Source organism: Oncorhynchus mykiss, chromosome 1 (genome assembly GCF_057628025.1).
Source record: "Oncorhynchus mykiss isolate SJ-2025 chromosome 1, ASM5762802v1, whole genome shotgun sequence".
Classification (NCBI taxonomy): domain Eukaryota; kingdom Metazoa; phylum Chordata; class Actinopteri; order Salmoniformes; family Salmonidae; genus Oncorhynchus; species Oncorhynchus mykiss.
The window spans coordinates 64,456,212-64,475,041 of NC_143022.1; the positions used below are offsets into that span (position 1 = coordinate 64,456,212).

The 18,830-nt window shown below is 40.9% G+C and overlaps 1 protein-coding gene across 3 annotated transcripts in view; it reads right to left on the reverse strand.

The window, feature by feature from the left end:
• abcc2 (ATP binding cassette subfamily C member 2) overlaps positions 1-17,984 on the reverse strand; it is a 65,940-nt gene extending 47,956 nt beyond the window's left edge. The window contains exons 1-8 of one of the 3 annotated variants that reach the window (XM_021604527.3): positions 17,129-17,984; positions 14,186-14,359; positions 11,925-12,071; positions 11,570-11,710; positions 8,618-8,740; positions 8,376-8,431; positions 7,938-8,193; positions 7,121-7,308 (exon numbers count right to left, since the gene is read on the reverse strand). In XM_021604527.3, coding sequence (XP_021460202.3) covers positions 7,121-7,308; positions 7,938-8,193; positions 8,376-8,431; positions 8,618-8,740; positions 11,570-11,710; positions 11,925-12,071; positions 14,186-14,359; positions 17,129-17,173 — 1,130 coding nt within the window. In that variant the 5' untranslated portion in view covers positions 17,174-17,984. 3 annotated transcript variants of the gene reach the window in all.
• Between the last annotated feature and the right edge of the window lie 846 nt (positions 17,985-18,830).

Here is an 18,830-nt window from a genome sequence, read left to right on the forward strand (position 1 = left end):
ACAATCTGTAGAAGCTATGAGAATAGAAAGGTTCAGTACTTTTGTGAAGCATCACAGCACAGTTGAAAAATATATGGCCAATAGAAATCCAAAATGGATGATGTTAAGAGATAAATGGGAGGGGTTGAATGGAGCCGAAGGGTGGGACTAATAACAACAAGATAACCATTGTAAAACATACGGGGTCTGTAAAATGTATATAGGTTCAGAAATGTTGTGAAATAGCACAGTTACAAATGGAAATCAAACTGGATGGACATCAGAAATAGAGGAAGGACAAAAAAACAAACAAAAAATAACTATTGTAAAATAGATTGTGTCCCTAAAATGTGTATAATCAAATCTCTATTGATGATTTCGCAGATGGATTCAATGTTGTCCTTAGAAATATCCTGGACTCTGTTGCATCACTTTGAACGAAGAAATATAACCTAAAAGAACTATCCCCTGGTACACTGAACTTACCAGAACCCTTAAAGAGGCCACTAGGAAACTAGAACGCATTTGGTGTAAGTGTCACGCCCTGACCCTAGAGAGACGTTTTATTTCTCTATTTGGTTAGGTCAGGGTGTGATGTGGGGTGGGCATTAAAAAAAAAAAAATTCTATGTTTCTTTATTTCTATGTTTTGGCCGGGTATGGTTCTCAATCAGGGACAGCTGTCTATCGTTGTCTCTGATTGGGAATTATACTTAGGTAGCCCTTTTTCCCTCCTTTCAGTGTGGGTAGTTAACTTTGTTAGAGGCATCATAGCCCTGTTAAGCTTCACGTCGTTTTGTTTGTTTGTTGTTTTTGTTGGCAACATTCTAATAAAAAGGAATATGTACATTCACCACGCTGCACCTTGGTCCACTTCTTACGATGCCCGTGACAGTAAGACCAAGCTAGAGGTTTAAACAAGTCATCCGATCTCAATGATGAAAATAAGCATAACCCAAATTTGTATTCAATACAGTTACTGAAATTACCAAAAGCCATAGTGCTATAAATACTACCTACCCTTTACAATATATTAGCTCTGATTACATTACTTTCTTTACAGACAAGTTTGAGTTGATTAGAGATTTTTTTTTAAATAATAACTTAAACTGCTGCCTCACCAATTAACCACTCATATGTATTTGACACGCCCATAATACACAAGCACCATGCCACCTTAGCTACTCTGGAATATTTTAGGCCAATCACACTAGGTGGACTGTCTAAAATTGTTGTGTCCTCCAAACCGTCCACTTGCTCATTAGAACCCATTCCCACCAAGCTACTTAAAGAGCTATTTCCAGTTCCTGTAACCACTTTCCTGAACATCATAAACTCATCCCTGTCCTCAGGCTCTGTACCGAACACTTTCAAAATGGTTGTAATTAATGCCTCTATTGAGGCTTTGAAAAGTTGTAGACCTATTTCAAACCTACCCTTCCTATCTAAAATAAAATTTAAAAAATCAGTTGTCCAGCAGCTTATAGATGTTCTAAATATCCGTCCTTGAGTCCTATCCGTCTGGTTTTAGACGTCAACACAGCACTTAAACCACGCTTATAAAAGTCACTAAAGACTTACTACTTGATTCCGATAATGGCCCCAGCTCTATACTCATGCTTCTCGATTTAAGCGGAGCATTTTATACTATTGACCATCATATTCTTCTCAGACAGCTAGAGACAAATGTTTCGCTCTTACCTGTCAGACAGACTCCAATTCATTCATTTAGACAATGAATCCTCGTCCTTTACTCGTGTCAAATTTTGCGTCTCTCAAGGGTCGGTTTTGGGACCGTTCTTGTTTTCATTGTATATGCTATCCTTAGGAGATATAATTCGTAAACACAACATTTATTTGAATTGCTATGCTGATGATACTCAGCTTTGTCTGTCAATGAGACGTGGGGACATAAAACAGATATCTCACTAAGAGGTCTGTATTGCAGACATAAAAGAGTGGATGACTGCAAACTTGCTTCTTCTAAATTAATTTTAAAAAGCAATGATAATATTCGGCCCCAAAAAACATGGCAGTATGTGATGGAAATTTCATACGTGCTTTTCTTATAACTAATTTATGTGTTCTATCCATGTGCTGTTCTAATAACCAATTTCTGTGTTCATGCAAGTGAACAAATTCTCACTTTTCAGTAGCTGCAATCTGGCACTACACCCAGACCTTGTTTTGAGAATGAAAGATATCTCAGTTTCAAGGTCTCAGCTTAGAGAGAAAAAGCCTTGTGAGGTATTGGTCGGTCACATGAATGAAACAAAACGGTAATGATTAATTCATTATGCTAAATCATGCAAATATAACATGTCTGTGTATAGTTGTATATAAGACAACTGCTGGGACTGCACATGGAGAGCTCCTGATTGACATGTGTACTATGGTGCATTGAGTTGGTTGGACTCTTTGAGTGTCCCTGTGTAAGAATTTCCACAACAAGCGTACCATCAAATTCCATTGTTAAAATATGCGTCTCTATTATTGTAGCAAAACAATCTGTCAAAGACCTTGGTGTAACACTTGACTATGACTTCTCCTTCAAAAACCTCATAAAGAACACTACCAAATAAGTCATTTTTCATCTAAGGAATTTAGCAAAAAATCTGAAACGTCCTTTTATTTACTTTTTCAGAAAAATACACACGGGTTTGAAAAGACAATTTTATTCCTCAATAATGTCATGACTCTCTCTCCTGGGTGAGGATCAAAAGGACCCATCAGCTAGGCCAATGGCCGACCGATAGCCAAACTCTCAATCTTTCCTGGGGGAGTTGTCCCGGTTTTGTGACTTAACAACCAGATCATAAATACCTGGCAGAAACTCTCCATTTGAGACTTTGCCAAAACTCCAACCTCCAAAAGTGGATAATTAAACAATATTTCTAACATAAAGAATGTGGGAAATGGTTGGTGGGGTTTGAAACAATAATCATGTCATATCATTTCTTATTTTGTGATGTCATTAACTTCTCTAGGTTAGGGGGCAGCATTCGGAATTTTGGATGAAAAGCATGCCCAAATTAAACAGCCTGCTATTCGGGCCCAGAAGATATGATATGCATATAACTGGTAGAATTGGATAGAAAACACTCCAAAGTTTCCAAAACTGTTAAAATAGTGTCTGAGTATAACATAACTGCTTTGGCAGGCGAAAACCTGAGAAAAATCCATTCAGGAAGTCGTTTTTTTGGGGGGTTTTGTAGTTTTCTATTTAATGCCATTACAGTATCCATTGACTTAGGACTCAAATTGCAGTTCCTATGCCTTCCATTAGATGTCAACAGTCTTTAGAAATTGTTTCAGGCTTGTATTCTGATAAATGAGGGAGTAAGACCAGTCTGAATGAGTGGACACTCACGTGTCACAGAGCTTTTTCATGCGCAATCCCGAGAGAGTGCCTTTCTTGTTTACCTTTTATATTGACAACGTTATTGTCCGGTTGAAATATTATAGATAATTTAGGCTAAAAACAACCTGAGATTTGAATATAAACATCGTTTGGCATGTTTCTATGAACTATACAATTTTGATTTTTTGTCTGCCTGTTTTGACTGCGTTTGAGCCTGTGGATTACTGAAGAAAACGTGTTTTGGATATAAAGAGACTTTATCGAACAAAAGGAACATTTATTGAGTAAATGAATGTCTTCTGAGTGCAACCATATGAAGATCATCAAAGGTAAGGGATTCATTTTATCTCTATTTCTGACATGTGTTACTCTTCCACTTGGCTGGCTACTGTTTGTAATGATTTGTCTGCTGGGCTATGTTCTCAAATAATCGTAAGGTATGCTTTCGCCGTAAAGCATTTTTAAAAATCTGACACTGTGGTTGGATTCACAAGAAGTTCATCTTTAAACCTATGTAAAATATGTTTTGTTTTCTGAATTTTTATAATGACTATTTCTGTATTTGAATTTGGCACTTTGCAATCTCACTGGATGTTGGCCAGGTGGGACCCTAGCGTCCCACATACCCTAGAGAGGTTAAGGATGGTAAAACAAGATAACTGTAACTCTGAAGATGTACACATTCTAGTTTGCATGAGACTGTTGTATGAAATAAATGACTAAGTATAAGAATACTTTTGTGAAGATAAAATGTGATTTTAGACTTCTAAATTAGATAATTGTTTTCATATAAACTTTTGCCAAGTCAGTAACAACACCCATGTGAGCACAGACTTCATGTCAACTTGATGGAACGTCCCCTTTTTACCCAAGCTTAAAAAAGGACTCTTAACCAAATTTACATTAGACCAAAACATGCTTGGTTGCTGCCGGTGTGTAAAGTGGTCCTAGCTGTTCACTGAATAATCAACCATTGAGACCAGTCTACGTGCAGCGCGAGCTGAATAAGTGACAAATGGTTTAAAACTACAAGACCAGAAAATGCTAAGATCCTCTGAAACTCTCGACGAGTGAAGAAGATGAAGACTACACCGGAACATTCACAGTCTGCAGCTGTTTAAGTGCTGTAGTCTAGGAAACTCGACCAAAGACGAGAGGGAAAGAACATTTCCCTCTCACCACCATGTGGTATATCTGATGTATCCATTCTAACGAACACTCCAAAACAAAATAAGCCTTCAACTTCATGATGCTCTCTGCGCTTTTAACGGACCTCTGAGACTATCACAGTGCAGGTGCATTTATACGGAGACTTGCTTACACACAGGTGGATTGTATTTATCATCATTAGTCATTTAGGTCAACATTGGATCATTCAGAGATCCTCACTGAACTTCCGGAGAGAGTTTGCTGCACTGAAAGTAAAGGGGCTAAATAATTTTGCACGCCCAATTTTTCAGTTTTTGATTTGTTAAAAAAGTTTGAAATATCCAATAAATGTCGTTCCACTTCATGATTGTGTCCCACTTGTTGTTGATTCTTCACAAAAAAATACAGTTTTATACCTTTATGTTTGAAGCCTGAAATGTGGAAAAGGTCGCAAAGTTCAAGGGGGCCGAATACTTTCGCAAGGCACTGTATATGTTGCATTTCTAAATCCGAATGAGCGGTTGTTAGGGTGCTAAATATTCATATTTACGGTGAGCATAGTTTCCAAATGTTGTTAGGATAAGCCCAATCTCTTTGTCTTTCCCGCTCTTTCTGTCCCTACCCCCTTTTCATTTGTGTAACAAGCCGTCATACTGGGTTAGTCCACTAGGGACTGTGTTTCATTGCATTATGATAGTAATCAATAATCTATACTGTGTGTGTGTTTTTGTATTTCTGTGTGATTATTTAGTTAGTAAATAAAAAGGTAAGCCAATTTATGTATCGCTGAATCATCACTTAGGTTAGGGTTTGTGAAGATTTATGAGGTCAACGACGTTCAGAATGAGACTGATGAGGTAATAATAAATGAATAACTGACTGTTATCTATAGATATGTACATATCTTATAATAGATTAATTCGGGAGATAGTAACTCGTTAAATAAGTTTTCCCGTGGTGCCCCAAGTTACTAATGAGTTAACTTCTTTGGGACTGTGAGGCAGTATTGAGTAGCTTGGATAAAAAGGTGCCCAGAGTAAACTGCCTGCTATTCAGGCCCAAAAGCGCAAATATGCATTTAATTAGTAGATTTGTATAGAAAACACTCTGAAGTTTCTACAACTGTTTGAATGATGTCTGTGAGTATAACAGAACTCATTTGGAAGGCAAAAACCTGAGACAAAATCCAACAAGGAAGTGGGAAATCTGAGGTTTGTAGGTTTTCAAGTCTTTGACTATCCAAGATATAGTGTAAATTTAGTTCGATTGCACTTCCTAGGGCTTACACTAGATGTCAACAGTCTTTAGAACCTTGTTTCAGGCTTCTACTGTGAAGGGGGTGCGAATAAGAGCTGTTTGAGTCAGGGGTCTGGCAGAATGCCATGAGCTAAATCATGTGCGCGGAAGTGAAAGCTAGCTGCATTCCTTTTCATTTCTAAAGACAAAGGAATTGTCCGGTTGAAACATTATTGAAGATTTATGATAAAAACATCCTAAAGATTGATTCTATACATCGTTTGACATGTTTCTACGAACTGTAATATAACTTTTTTGACTTTTCGTCTGGTCTAATTGTGCCTGCGCCTCATGAATTTGGATTTGTGAACTAAACGCGCAAACAAAAAGTAGGTATTTGAACGTAAATGATGGACTTTATCGAACAAAACAAACATTCATTGTGGAACTGGGATTACTGGAAGTGCAGTCAGATGAAGATCATCAAAGGTAAGTGAATATTTATAATGCTATTTCTGACTTCTGTTGACTCCACCACATGGTGCCTGAGCGCTGTACTCAGATTATTACATGGTGTGCTTTTTCCATAAAGCTTTTTTGAAATCTGACATAGTGGTTGCATTAAGGAGAAGTATATCTTTAATTCCATGCATAACACTTGTATTTTCATCAACATTTATGATGAGTATTTTTGTAAATTGATGTGGCTCTCTGCAAAATCACCGGATGTTTTGGAAGTAAAACATTACTGAACATAACGCGCCAATGTAAACTGAGATTTTTGGATATAAATATGAACTTTATCAAACAAAACATACATGTATTGTGTAACATGAAGTCCTATGACTGTCATCTGATGAAGATCATCAAAGGTTAGTAATTCATTTGATCAATATTTCTGCTTTTTGTCACCTGACCTTGTCAGCCAATCAGAGGCCCACCTGGGGTAAGATAACTACCATGCTGACCACAGCTCCAGGCTGACCCCAGCTCTTTAAACTCATGGGCTCCCCACCAACACACCAGGTGGACAGTCCTCCGCTCTGGACTTCCTAACTATGTGTTAGTGCATGAATTACCATGTAAATGGACTTTGTTGGGGTTCAGGAAATCACTTCCACTGGGTTCCCTCTTAAGTGTGGCAATAAACGTGTATTCTGTATATCTGTCTCCTACTGGAAATTACCAAGCCTTATAACTGAGGCGCCAGGACAGTTGTACCTATATCTAAACTGGCACCTCTTTCGAGACCACTACCAGTTGGTGGTGTTCTATTTTAATACTACATTTTCAAAATTGACTATAAAACATTCTATTTTCGCACACCCAAAATCCATACTATTTACGGGTTTTCGGACACGGCCAAAGTCCATAGGCCTAGAACTGGTTGACTCACTTGAGGATCTGTGGACTGGCAAAGGATAGGAGGTCCGTTATGAGCTTGAAGATAGCTGATTCCCACAGGACCCCTTTAAATGTGGTAGCGATGGTGGGGATGAGCCACGACTTGGGGTAGTATTCCTTCTCTTCTTTCTTCTTCTTCTTCTTCTCCTCCTTCTTCTCCTTTTCATCCCCCTTTTCCTCCTAGTAAAGTGAAATAGATCAATCAGTACTGTTTCAGAGAAAGTTGAGGTATTCAGGTAACTCAGCCTATTTAAACGGTTATGGCAGACTTTTTAAAATAAAATAAAAATCACGGCCATTGTCCATAATTGTCAGTTACATGATTATACAATGCACGTGCCAACCCTATTCAGAGCTGGAAAGTAGTGAAAATAAATAAATGTTTGTGGTATAAAATATTAATATAAGAACATTTATTGAAATTAACATATACACACCATCTTATGTAATGAAATAGGTCTAAGGTAAGATCTCTGTATAAATATATTTCTACCTTGGTAGCTTGAGTCCATAGAGCCATTAGAAATGTTCTCATTTTAGTAAGTATAAAAGCTGATCATTGTTCACAAAGCTGGAGTGTTTGTCAGGAGTGTTTGGGGTAAAACATTTGTTTTGTACTGATACTGCTCACCTTGCATGATATGAGTCAAATAGAAAGGGATTGACTGCGTGAGAGACCAAACTAAATAAATCCCCTTTTCTGTGTGTGTTTTTTAACGTGTTTTTTTGTGTGTTATTTATTTTGTGTATGTTTGTGTGTGTGCGCACGTGCATGTTTGAATATTTTTACGAGTGTGGGTTGCTCTCACCATCATCAGCACATCCTGGCTGACCCCCTTCCCCAGCCTATTCTGATGCCCGTTTTGGAGGCCCTCTCCCTGGCCTTTGCTTGCCTTCTCCTCCCCTCTCTTCCTCATTTTGGTCTGAAGTCTGGTTCTGGCTGCTTTCAGCTCTGTCTGCATGGTCTGCAGGAAACGCTGACTGATCTGGAGAGTACTCTCTGCCTCACTTAGCTCCCACAGGTCCTTCTGGACCAGAGGGCGCTTGAAACCATTTAGCACCATGCTGAAGGAGGTAGGAAGGGAGAGAGAGTGAAAAAGAGAGTCAAAACCAGATCCTTAAAGACCCAGACCAAGACCAGAACCCTTGAGATCCAGATCTACATCCAGACCCAATCTCTTGTGAGCCAGACTTACAGACTAAAAGACATGTTTTGAAGACAGTGAGGAAAATCCGCGATACTATACCTGTTGAACCAATTGAAAGTGATTCTGCTGAGAAATGCGGCTCCAACCTCTGGGTTCTAAAACACACCAACAAGACAGAGTGAGCCATTTCTTAGGCAAAACAATATCTTTAGAATAACTTTATTCATATACGTTGTTGAGATGCTCTTTTCCAGTATATCGACCTGATTAGTGAGTATAGGTGAACAATGTAAAACAATTGACAATAATATCTGGCAACTGTTCAGCACGTAGTTAGGTACCTTTTTGACTAGATCCTCTGCTTCCCGGGGGACATCTGCGAAGGCAGACAGGATGAGGGCGATCAACTCCAGCCCGAAGGAGATGTAGAAGAGACAGAAACGAGGAAGGTCTGGGATCTCTCCCTGGAGAGAGAGGGGGGGATGCATATAGAGAAGGAGTCAGAGGCTGATGTCCAAACGCGCCGACAGGCATGGCAGCTCTGCTTCTAGCTCCTGAGCAACTTTGCTGTAATTTTGTTTTGAATTGTTAGATACTACTGCACTGTTGGAGCTAGGAACACAAGCATTTCACTACACCCGCAATAACATCTGCTAAAAAAATTTATATGTGACCAATAACATTTTATTTGAAGTAGACAGCCCTCGGCCCTCAACCCTCAGCCCTTGAATGATGTTTTACATATTCACATCTGAGTGAACCTTCAAATGTCCTTGCCCAAGCGAGGGAGAATGATGATCTGATAGTCAACGTACTTAGTTGAAAGCTTGGAAGTTGTGCTTAATAAGAACCAACCTCAAGCAATTTATGCACCTAGCAAGCTAATGCAGCACTCTTGTCAGGTTTATCATTTGGTTATTTATTCCAATATATTTTTGAATTTCCAAAAATATTTTTAGGTAGATAGCTAGCCTGTTAAAGATATGGCTGACTACTGCCCCCTTTGGAGAAATTGCGTGCCCATAGTAAACTGAAAAAAAATATGTCAAAAATTGCTAATATATGCATATAATTATATATATAATTAACATATAACATATAACATATAATTATTATTGGATAGAAAACACTCTAAAGCTTCTAAAACCGTTGGAATTATGTCTGTAAGTATAGCAGAACTCACAGGGCAGGCATTCTTCCAAACTAGTTTTGTGGTCATGAAAGTTGGGGCAACTTTGACGTCATCGCCCCCACCCTTCCCAACCAGCTATGGATCTGGGGACACTTTCTATGTCTTCCACTAGATGTCCTCATTCAGTAGAGTGTTTAATCGTTCAAATCCCGCGAGAATTGGCCCTATGGGAGTGAATTGAGTGAGTGCCGCGAGAAAATACCTGTGCATTAGGGCGCGAATTGGTCCCAGCCAGTCCTTTGTTCCAGCACTCCGGAGAAGGACAAACAATGACCGGTTGAATTGAAAATTGTTTTGTATGTTTATAACATCCTAAAGCTTGGTTCTGCACTTAGTTTGACCTGTTTAGTCGACATATAATATGTAATTTTGAAGTTTTGATGCGCAACTTTTCCGGACCAGAGGACATTTTGGGTGCATTTCAGCTGATGTTATTAGCAGTAGCTAATACAAAGACGCAAGACTTGAAACCAAACAATGTTTTGGGTAAGTATGAACCCTTCCAGTACATTCTGAACGAAGACCATCAAAGGTAAGGGAATATTTATGCTGAAATCTGTGTTTCTGTTGACTCCAACATAGCGGAGAAATATAGCTTATATCTGAGCGCCGTCTCAGAATATTGAATAGTGAGCGATTTCTGTAACGTTAAAAATAAATGTAACAAAGCGATTGCATTAAGAAGCAGTGTATCTTTCTAACTATATGTAGAACATGTATATTTAGTCAAAGTTTATGATGTCTATTTACGTTATCTTGCGGCGCTACCTACATTTTCTGCAGACATTTTTGAGTATTTTCTGAACATGAATTCAATGTAAATGGACATTTATGGATATAAATGGCATATTATTGAAAAAAAAATGTACTGTGTAACATGTCCTATTACTGTCATCTGATGAAGATTTTCAAAAGGTTAGTGAATTATTTATTTTTTAATCCTGCTTTTATAATTTTATATTTTCTGGGACAAAATGGCTGCCTCTTGTCTTGGTTTTGGTGGTGGTCTAATATAAATATGTGGTGTGTTTTCGCCGTAAAACATTTAAAAAATCTGACATGCTGGGTAGATGAACAAGGTGTTTATCTTTCATTTGAGCTATTGGACTTGTTAATGTGTGGAGGTTAAATATTTCTAAGAATATTTTTGCGTTCCATGCGCCACCGTTCCAGCTGAACGTGGGAGGGGATGTTCCCAAAAGGGATCCCTAAATCCTCATCAGGCTAGCTACGTTTTATAGGCTCCTTGCTATGAGTCTGAGTCACTTTGAACATCATATTCCCATTTGCCACCACTAAAATTAATGTAATCTATACATTTTTATTTGCTAGCTAGCATGCAAGCGTAATAATGTTCTCTCACATGCCGACTAATGAAGTCAGGTTGATTCAATTTGACACTTCGCGGCCGCCGGAGTTTGACATGTGACTACAGTTTTCATTGACTTGTGGGCCATAACAACCCCAATAAGTGATCAAAGTTGTTCAATTGCTCCCTGAAGCTAAATCGAGGACCGAGGGGGTAACTTTTGTGAATTGGACCACCACTTAAGATGGGAATCAAACTGAATTTGGTTTCGATGTGGATTCCTCTGAGGGAAAGTGGCTAGCGCGAGGGTTGAGGGGGTAAAAATTACGCGATTGGACCACTGCCAGAGAGAAAGAACATGAGCATTAAACACCCTGTCTGTACTTAAGTGATCTTTTTCTGTATCATATAAAGTGAACACAAGTTAGTCATTTGCTTATAATTTGCTCAGAGGGTTGATATAGAAGGAGTCAAATAGAGCGAAAGAGAACATGAATCATCCTGACTGTATGTACCACCTAAAGTAAACATAAGTATAATCTTTTATTTTATTTTAAACACTCCCACTTGTCTTTTCCGACTAGCACTGACTTTGCTGATAACTACTTTATTGATGAAAAATGTGACTATATGACTATGATATGTGGTTGTCTGACCTGACTGTCTTAAGGTGAATGCTGTAAGTCACTCTGGATAAGAGTGTCTGCTAAATGACTCAAATGTAAATTTAATCATCTGTCATTGCTTCCCCTTTCCCTCCTTCCCTTCAGCCCTCCTTCCCTCCCTCTGTACCATTCTGAGGGCCTCTCGTAGCAGGGTCTGGAAGGGGAAGACATCACAGACCACCAGGATCAGCCAGAAGAGGAACAGAGTAGTAGAGTCCACCGCTCCCTCTCTCCTCCTCACTCCCTCCTGACTGAGTACCAGCAGAATCTAAAGGGGAATACAATAATACAGTCTTTTATTTAGCAAACAGCCACAGTGGGAAAAAAAGACACAAGGAAAACCACAACGAATCACAACCGAATAGAAACTAGATACACTGTCACATCTGTACACTGTGGTACGAACAACACAAAATGTTTGTATCTGTCCCAATTTTTTTCAACTTCAGTTAATACATAAATAGATCAATGAAAAGGTTTACCCATGAGACAGCGAACAGAATGGGGTTGGCATAGAAAACCCAAGGGTTTTTCTCTGTCGCAGTGGTGTCTCTGGTTGGACCATAGTCCTCTCCTAACGTCACAGCTAGACCTGCTATGGCGGTCAGGAACAACAGGCCAACCACAATCTGGGGAGGAGGGAGAGGTGGGAAGGAGAGTGAGATAGTGACAGATGAAGCGATGCAGAAATAATCTCTGTTACTTGCTTAAAGATTCAGGGTCAATGTCACAGAGATAAAAAAAATACCTCACTTGAAAGTGCTGATAAGTCCCAGAGTAGGCTTAATTTGAGTTTGTAAACAGAGAATAGAGTTAACCTGTTTACAGAGGTCTGAGGGGGCAACGTCGTAATGAAGTCATGGTAATGACATCATTACAACTTTTATTACATCATGGTCAGGTTTTATACTGGTTGAGTAAGGACGTTTTCTTAACGTATTTTTAGCAACCCAAAAAGCATGTCTTTGTCAGGTTGTAATCTGTGTATCTGACCAAAAAACTACCCAAATATGAAATATTTGCAATGTCTGTCTGCCTTTACCGGTTTGTAATCAGAAACCAGCTTGTTGCACTCTGGTTGTACAGTGGGGCAAAAAAGTATTTAGTCAGCCACCAATTGTGCAAGTTCTCTCACTTAAAAAGATGAGAGAGGCCTGTAATTTTCATCATAGGTACACTTCAACTATGACAGACAAAATGAGAAAAAAAATCCAGAAAATCACATTGTAGTATTTGGTCACCTACAAACATGCAAGATTTCTGTCTCTCACAGACCTGTAACTTCTTCTTTAAGAGGTTCCTCTGTCCTCCACTCGTTACCTATATTAATGGCACCTGGTGGAACTTGTTATGGGTATAAAAGACACCTGTCCACAACCTCAAACAGTCACACTCCAAACTCCACTATGGCCAAGACCAAAGAGCTGTCAAAGGACACCAGAAACAAAATTGTAGACCTGCACCAGGCTGGGAAGACTGAATCTGCAATAGGTAAGCAGCTTGGTTTGAAGAAATCAACTGAGGGAGCAATTATTAGGAAATGGAAGACGTACAAGACCACTGATAATCTCCCTCGATCTGGGGCTCCACGCAAGATCTCACCCCGTGGGGTCAAAATGATCACAAGAACGGTGAGCAAAAATCCCAGAACCACACGGGGGGACCAAGTGAATGACCTGCAGAGAGCTGGGACCAAAGTAACAAAGCCTACCATCAGTAACACACTACGCCGCCAGGGACTCAAATCCTGCAGTGCCAGACGTGTCCCCCTGCTTAAGCCAGTACATGTCCAGGCCCGTCTGAAGTTTGCTAGAGAGCATTTGGATGATCCAGAAGAAGATTGGGAGAATGTCATATGGTCAGATGAAACCAAAATATAACTTTTTGGTAAAAACTCAACTCGTCGTGTTTGGAGGACAAAGAATGCTGAGTTGCATCCAAAGAACACCATACCTACTGTGAAGCATGGGGGTGGAAACATCATGCTTTGGGGCTGTTTTTCTGCAAAGGGACCAGGACGACTGATCCGTGTAAAGGAAAGACTGAATGGGGCCATGTATCGTGAGATTTTGAGTGAAAACCTCCTTCCATCAGCAAGGGCATTGAAGATGAAACGTGGCTGTGTCGTTCAGCATGACAATGATCCCAAACACACCGCCCGGGCAACGAAGGAGTGGCTTCGTAAGAAGCATTTCAAGGTCCTGGAGTGGCCTAGCCAGTCCCCAGATCTCAACCCCATAGAAAATATTTGGAGGGAGTTGAAAGTCCGTGTTACCCAGCAACAGCCCCAAAACATCACTACTCTAGAGGAGATCTGCATGGAGGAATGGGCCAAAATACCAGCAACAGTGTGTGAAAACCTTGTGAAGACTTACAGAAAACGTTTGACCACTGTCATTGCCAAAAAAGGGTATATAACAAAGTATTGAGAAACTTTTGTTATTGACCAAATACTTATTTCCCACCATAATTTGCAAATCAATTCATTAAAAATCCTACAATGTGATTTTCTGGATTTTTTTCTTCTCATTTTCTCTGTCATAGTTGAAGTGTACCTATGATGAAAATGACAGGCCTCTCTCATCTTTTTAAGTGGGAGAACTTGCATAATTGGTGGCTGACTAAATACTTTTTTGCCCCACTGTATGTCTTCACGACCAGAAAAGTAGAGATTACAAACAGAAATTAACAATGTGCCAAATGTTGCCCACCGGGGCATATCGTGGACAGGGGCTTTGTTTACCTGTTTACAGAGGTATAGTTTGGACAGGTGTTTAGTGGGGGTGGCCTTCCTGCAGAGCACTGCTATGTGCCAGGGGGCACAGAGCCACAGGAAGCCCAGCGGAGCCCACACCAACACGGTCTGCTCCACACACACTGGCAGGTCTGGGTCCTCACGCTGCAGGAACGACGAGTTCTAACAGAGAGAAACACACATTTTTCATAGTGTCTCACACACACACGCTTGTATGCATGCAGACACACACACGCACAAATACGCACACACTTAAACACACACACACAGGTCCAAACTCACCTATGTACTGACCCAGAAGCACTAAGCCTTCCCTCCAACTCCCTGATGATCAATTTAATCAAATATGACTCATAGGTCATTAAATATGAAGGCCAAAGAAGCATGAACCCCACCTGGAGGGAGTGTGTGTGTGTGTGTGTGTGTGTGTGTGTGTGTGTGTGTGTGTGTGTGTGTGTGTGTGTGTGTGTGTGTGTTGTGTGTGTGTGTGTGTGTGTGTGTGTGTGTGTGTGTGTGTGTGTGTGTGTGTGTGTGTGTGTGTGTGTGTGTGTGTGTGTGTGTGTGTGTGTGTGTGTGTGTGTGTGTGTGTGTGAGTGAGAGAGACAGATACAGAGGGTGGCTGTGTAATTGTGTTTTTACAAGCCATGTTTGGGCTTATGTGTTTGTGGACATGTTCCAGGTGGCTTCTGAAGAGGCTGTGGTTGCCACTTTACAGAACTGGGATCTGAGTGCCACTGACTCCATGCTGTCGAAGATGAAGGCAGAGGAACAGAGCAGGGCGGAGGAAGAGGAAAAGCAGAACGAGCGCGCGCGATAAGATGAGCTGTAAGATTCCCACAAGCCTCTCTGGTTTAATAACTCCGGATATGGTCCAGAGCAGGTCATAGTGTCAGACAGCTCGACACACAGCTCGACACACACACAAACTGATTACATTTTTTTAAACTTTCAAATCAATTATATATAGCCATTGATTCTTAAAGAATGTAACTTATAAAGGCCTCATGAGCTTAGTTCAACTGTCTAACCCCATCAGAACCCAAAATATAAGCTTATTTTACCCCACTGTTTGTAAACAATGTCATTGTAAATTGTAGAATTTGGTAGTACGTCCAACCGGCCTCTGAAACGCAGACCACGTGTAACCACGCCAGCACAAGACTTTCCCATCTGGCTTCTACACCTGCGGGATCATCTGGAACCAGCCACCCAGACAGCTGATGATACTGTGGGTTTGCACAACCAAATAATTTCTGTACAAACTGTCAGATACAGTCGAAGGAAAGCTCATCCGCATGCTCGTCGTCCTCACCTAGGTCTTGACCTGACTGCAGTTCGGCGTCATAACCGACTTCAGTGGGCAAATGCTCACCTTCGATGGCCACTGGCACGCTGGAGAAGTGTGCTCTTCATCCCGGTTTCAACTGTACCGGGCAGATGGAAGACAGCATATATGGCATTGTTTGGGCTAGCAGTTTGCTGATGTCAGCGTTGTGAACAGAGCGGTGGGGTTACGGTAAGGGCGGGCATAAGCTACGGATAACGAACACAATTGGATTTTATTGATGCCAATTTGAATGTACAGAGATACTGTGACGTGATCCTGAGGCCCATTGTCGTGACATTCATCCACCTCCATCACCTCATGTTTCAGCATGATAATGCACGGCCCCATGTCGCAAGGATCTGTACACAATAGTTGGAAGCTGAAAATGTCTCAGTTCTTCCATGGCCTGCGTACTCACCAGACATGTCACCCATTGAGCATGTTTGGGATGCTCTGAATCGACGTGTATGACAGCGTGTTCCAGTTCCCGCCAATATCCAGAAACTTCGCACAGACATTGAAGAGTGGGACAACATTCCATAGGCCACAATCAACAGCCTGATCAACTCTATGCAAAGGAGGTGTGTCGCGCCGCATGAGGCAAATGGTGGTGAAACCAGATACTGACTAGTTTTCTGATCCACGCCCTTTTTTTATTTACCTGTGACCAACAGATGCATATCTGTATCCCCAGTCATGTGAAATCCATAGATTAGGGCATATTTATTTATTTCAATTGACTGATGGCCTAATATGAACTGTAACTCAGTAAAACCTTTGAAATTGCTGCGTGTTGTGTTTATATTTGTGTTCAGTGGTAGTACTTTTAAGTGTGGTATCAATGGGTACTTTCTGGTACTACTTCAAATAATTCATTGCTATTCACCGCTAAATGATTTATGGTGAGAGAAAGAGACTGCACTCTGACTTACTAGCAATAGCATGCACCAAGTCTAAAGAGCTGAGTCAAGATGACTTAACAGTGTCATAACAACCCAGTCACGTTTTCACTCAATGAGCTCTCTCCCTGCCCTGACCATGTCCATGGTGAGATAAGAACATTAGCGTGATCTAAATAAAGGAAACTGTTACGACAAAAGCCACAATTACTAAAGGATACACTAAAGAGCACATTAAAGAGCTAACCTCACATTAGAATCCTTTATAATCAAAAAATAGATCATGCTTTTAGAGTGAAAAAATACAAGAAGCCTCGAATGAACTTATGTCTTGAAAATACTCTGCGATTCATCTTGAGATTCATCTTGGAATAACTTTAAATGTGGTCTTTACATAAATGTTTGGTTAGGTAAAAAAAAAAATGCAGTAACCCACCAAATGGCTTTGAAAATGTTTTAGCAACCTACAGTACTAAACAAACAGAGGCCAATGTCCTCCTGATACAGACAAAACAATCATCCCAGTAGGTTCTCTGAAGGTTAACTGGAAGTTATTTAAAATTTAAAGATAATATTTTTAGGACAATGGATTTTTTTGAAGCAAACTTTTGCTGCGCTACCAAGAGTCTTTTCATTTTCGGTTGGCACCACTACTAGCTTGAAAGCAAGGTTATGAGAGCATTTTTCTCTGGTAGTTCTACTCACCCAGAAGATGGATCCACAGTACTTCTCCAGAGCTTCAGTAGTCATTGTGTCCCCGGAGTCAGCTCTGGTCAGGAAGACACGACAGGACAATAACACACACACTCCTCACACTCCACAGGCTCAGCTCCGATCAAGGCTAGTCTCTCTGGCCTTTCTGCTCCAACAACAGTAGAAAACAAGCACACGCTCCAGAGGTTCCCCTCCAATCAGAAGATGGGACACTATTGGTTGAGTCTTCTGAATTGCTCCACTCCGTCAACAGCAGAACACACAAACACACTCCGCAGATACAATTTGCTCACATACACCGAGACAATCGCAGGACGTGACTCAGCAGGGCTTTGAGCTTTGAAGCTCTTTAATGGACAAGAGGTCTCCTCACACACACACACACACGCATACACACACACCCAGGCACAGGCCAGGGTTGTATTGGTAGTGTAAAGAGAGGTTAATGCTTAACTCCGACCCTGACTGAAGACATAATTCCCTTTTTAGGGCTTCTCCCTCTACTGCAAATGTAATAAAGTAATTGGCAACGTGTCTGAACATTCACACACAGAACACACGCACACATAAACAAATGTCTCCCGAGGGGTGTGTGAGCGCACCCCAGTCCGAAACACAACCAATCCAACCTCTTCCTGTGAAGATCCAGCCCGCTACGAGGCCCGCTGCCGCTTCTCTTCACTCATAACAAGCCTGACTAAAGTCCAGAGTTTGAGTTTGTGAGTAAAAGACAGAGAGAGAGAGAGAGAAAGGGAGAGAGAGAGAAGACCCAAGCTTGTATAAAGACCTCCCACCCTTCCTCTCTCATTCCATTGTGAGTGTTTGGGGCTGAGTTTTGTATACACCAGAAATGTTCCCTCAGAAGAGGAAGTGGGGAGGGAGGGAGAGTAAGAGGAGAGGATGGGCCTCTTTAAGTCTCTCTTCTTTTCTCCTCTGCCAAACATGGCCCCTCGCTCTCTTCTTTTCTCCCCTGTTTTACTTACTTTCCTTCTGCTCAGACCTATTCCTCCGTGTTTAAGTAATGTCCGATAAACGTCACAGGATAAGTGATTTGCATCATTAGATGGGAGGGGAGCTAACTGAGCGTAGCCTGAAAAACATGTGTCAGACACAATTTGCTTTGATAGTCTGTGGCTGAACGAAAGCCAAAGAGAGGGAGGGATGGGGAGAACTGTGAAGAGCTTGAGTGTTGTCCAACTGGGTACCATTGTGCCCAGTCAAACCCAGTAAGACACACACCCATAAACACAACACACACACGCATACTATCACACACACATACACATACACCCACACATACACACATACGAACACACAACATGGCTCTGACAGAGATGGTCGCCCCGTTTCAAGTCCTTAGGAAACTATGCAGTATTTCGTTTTTTTTATGTATTATTTCTTACATTGTTACCCCAAGAAATCTTAAGTCTTATTACATACAGCCAGGAAGAACTATTGGATATAAGAGAGACGTCAACTTGCCAACATTACGACCAGGAATACGACTTTCCCAAACAGATCCTCTGTTTTACCACCACCCAGGACAATGGATCTAATCCCAGAAGCTGACCCAAAAAAACGGTGCCGCAGAAGGGGCAGACGGAGCGGCCTCCTGGTCAGGCTCCGTAGACGTACACATCGCCCACTGCTCCCGAGTATACTACTCGCCAAAGTCCAGTCTCTTGACAACAAG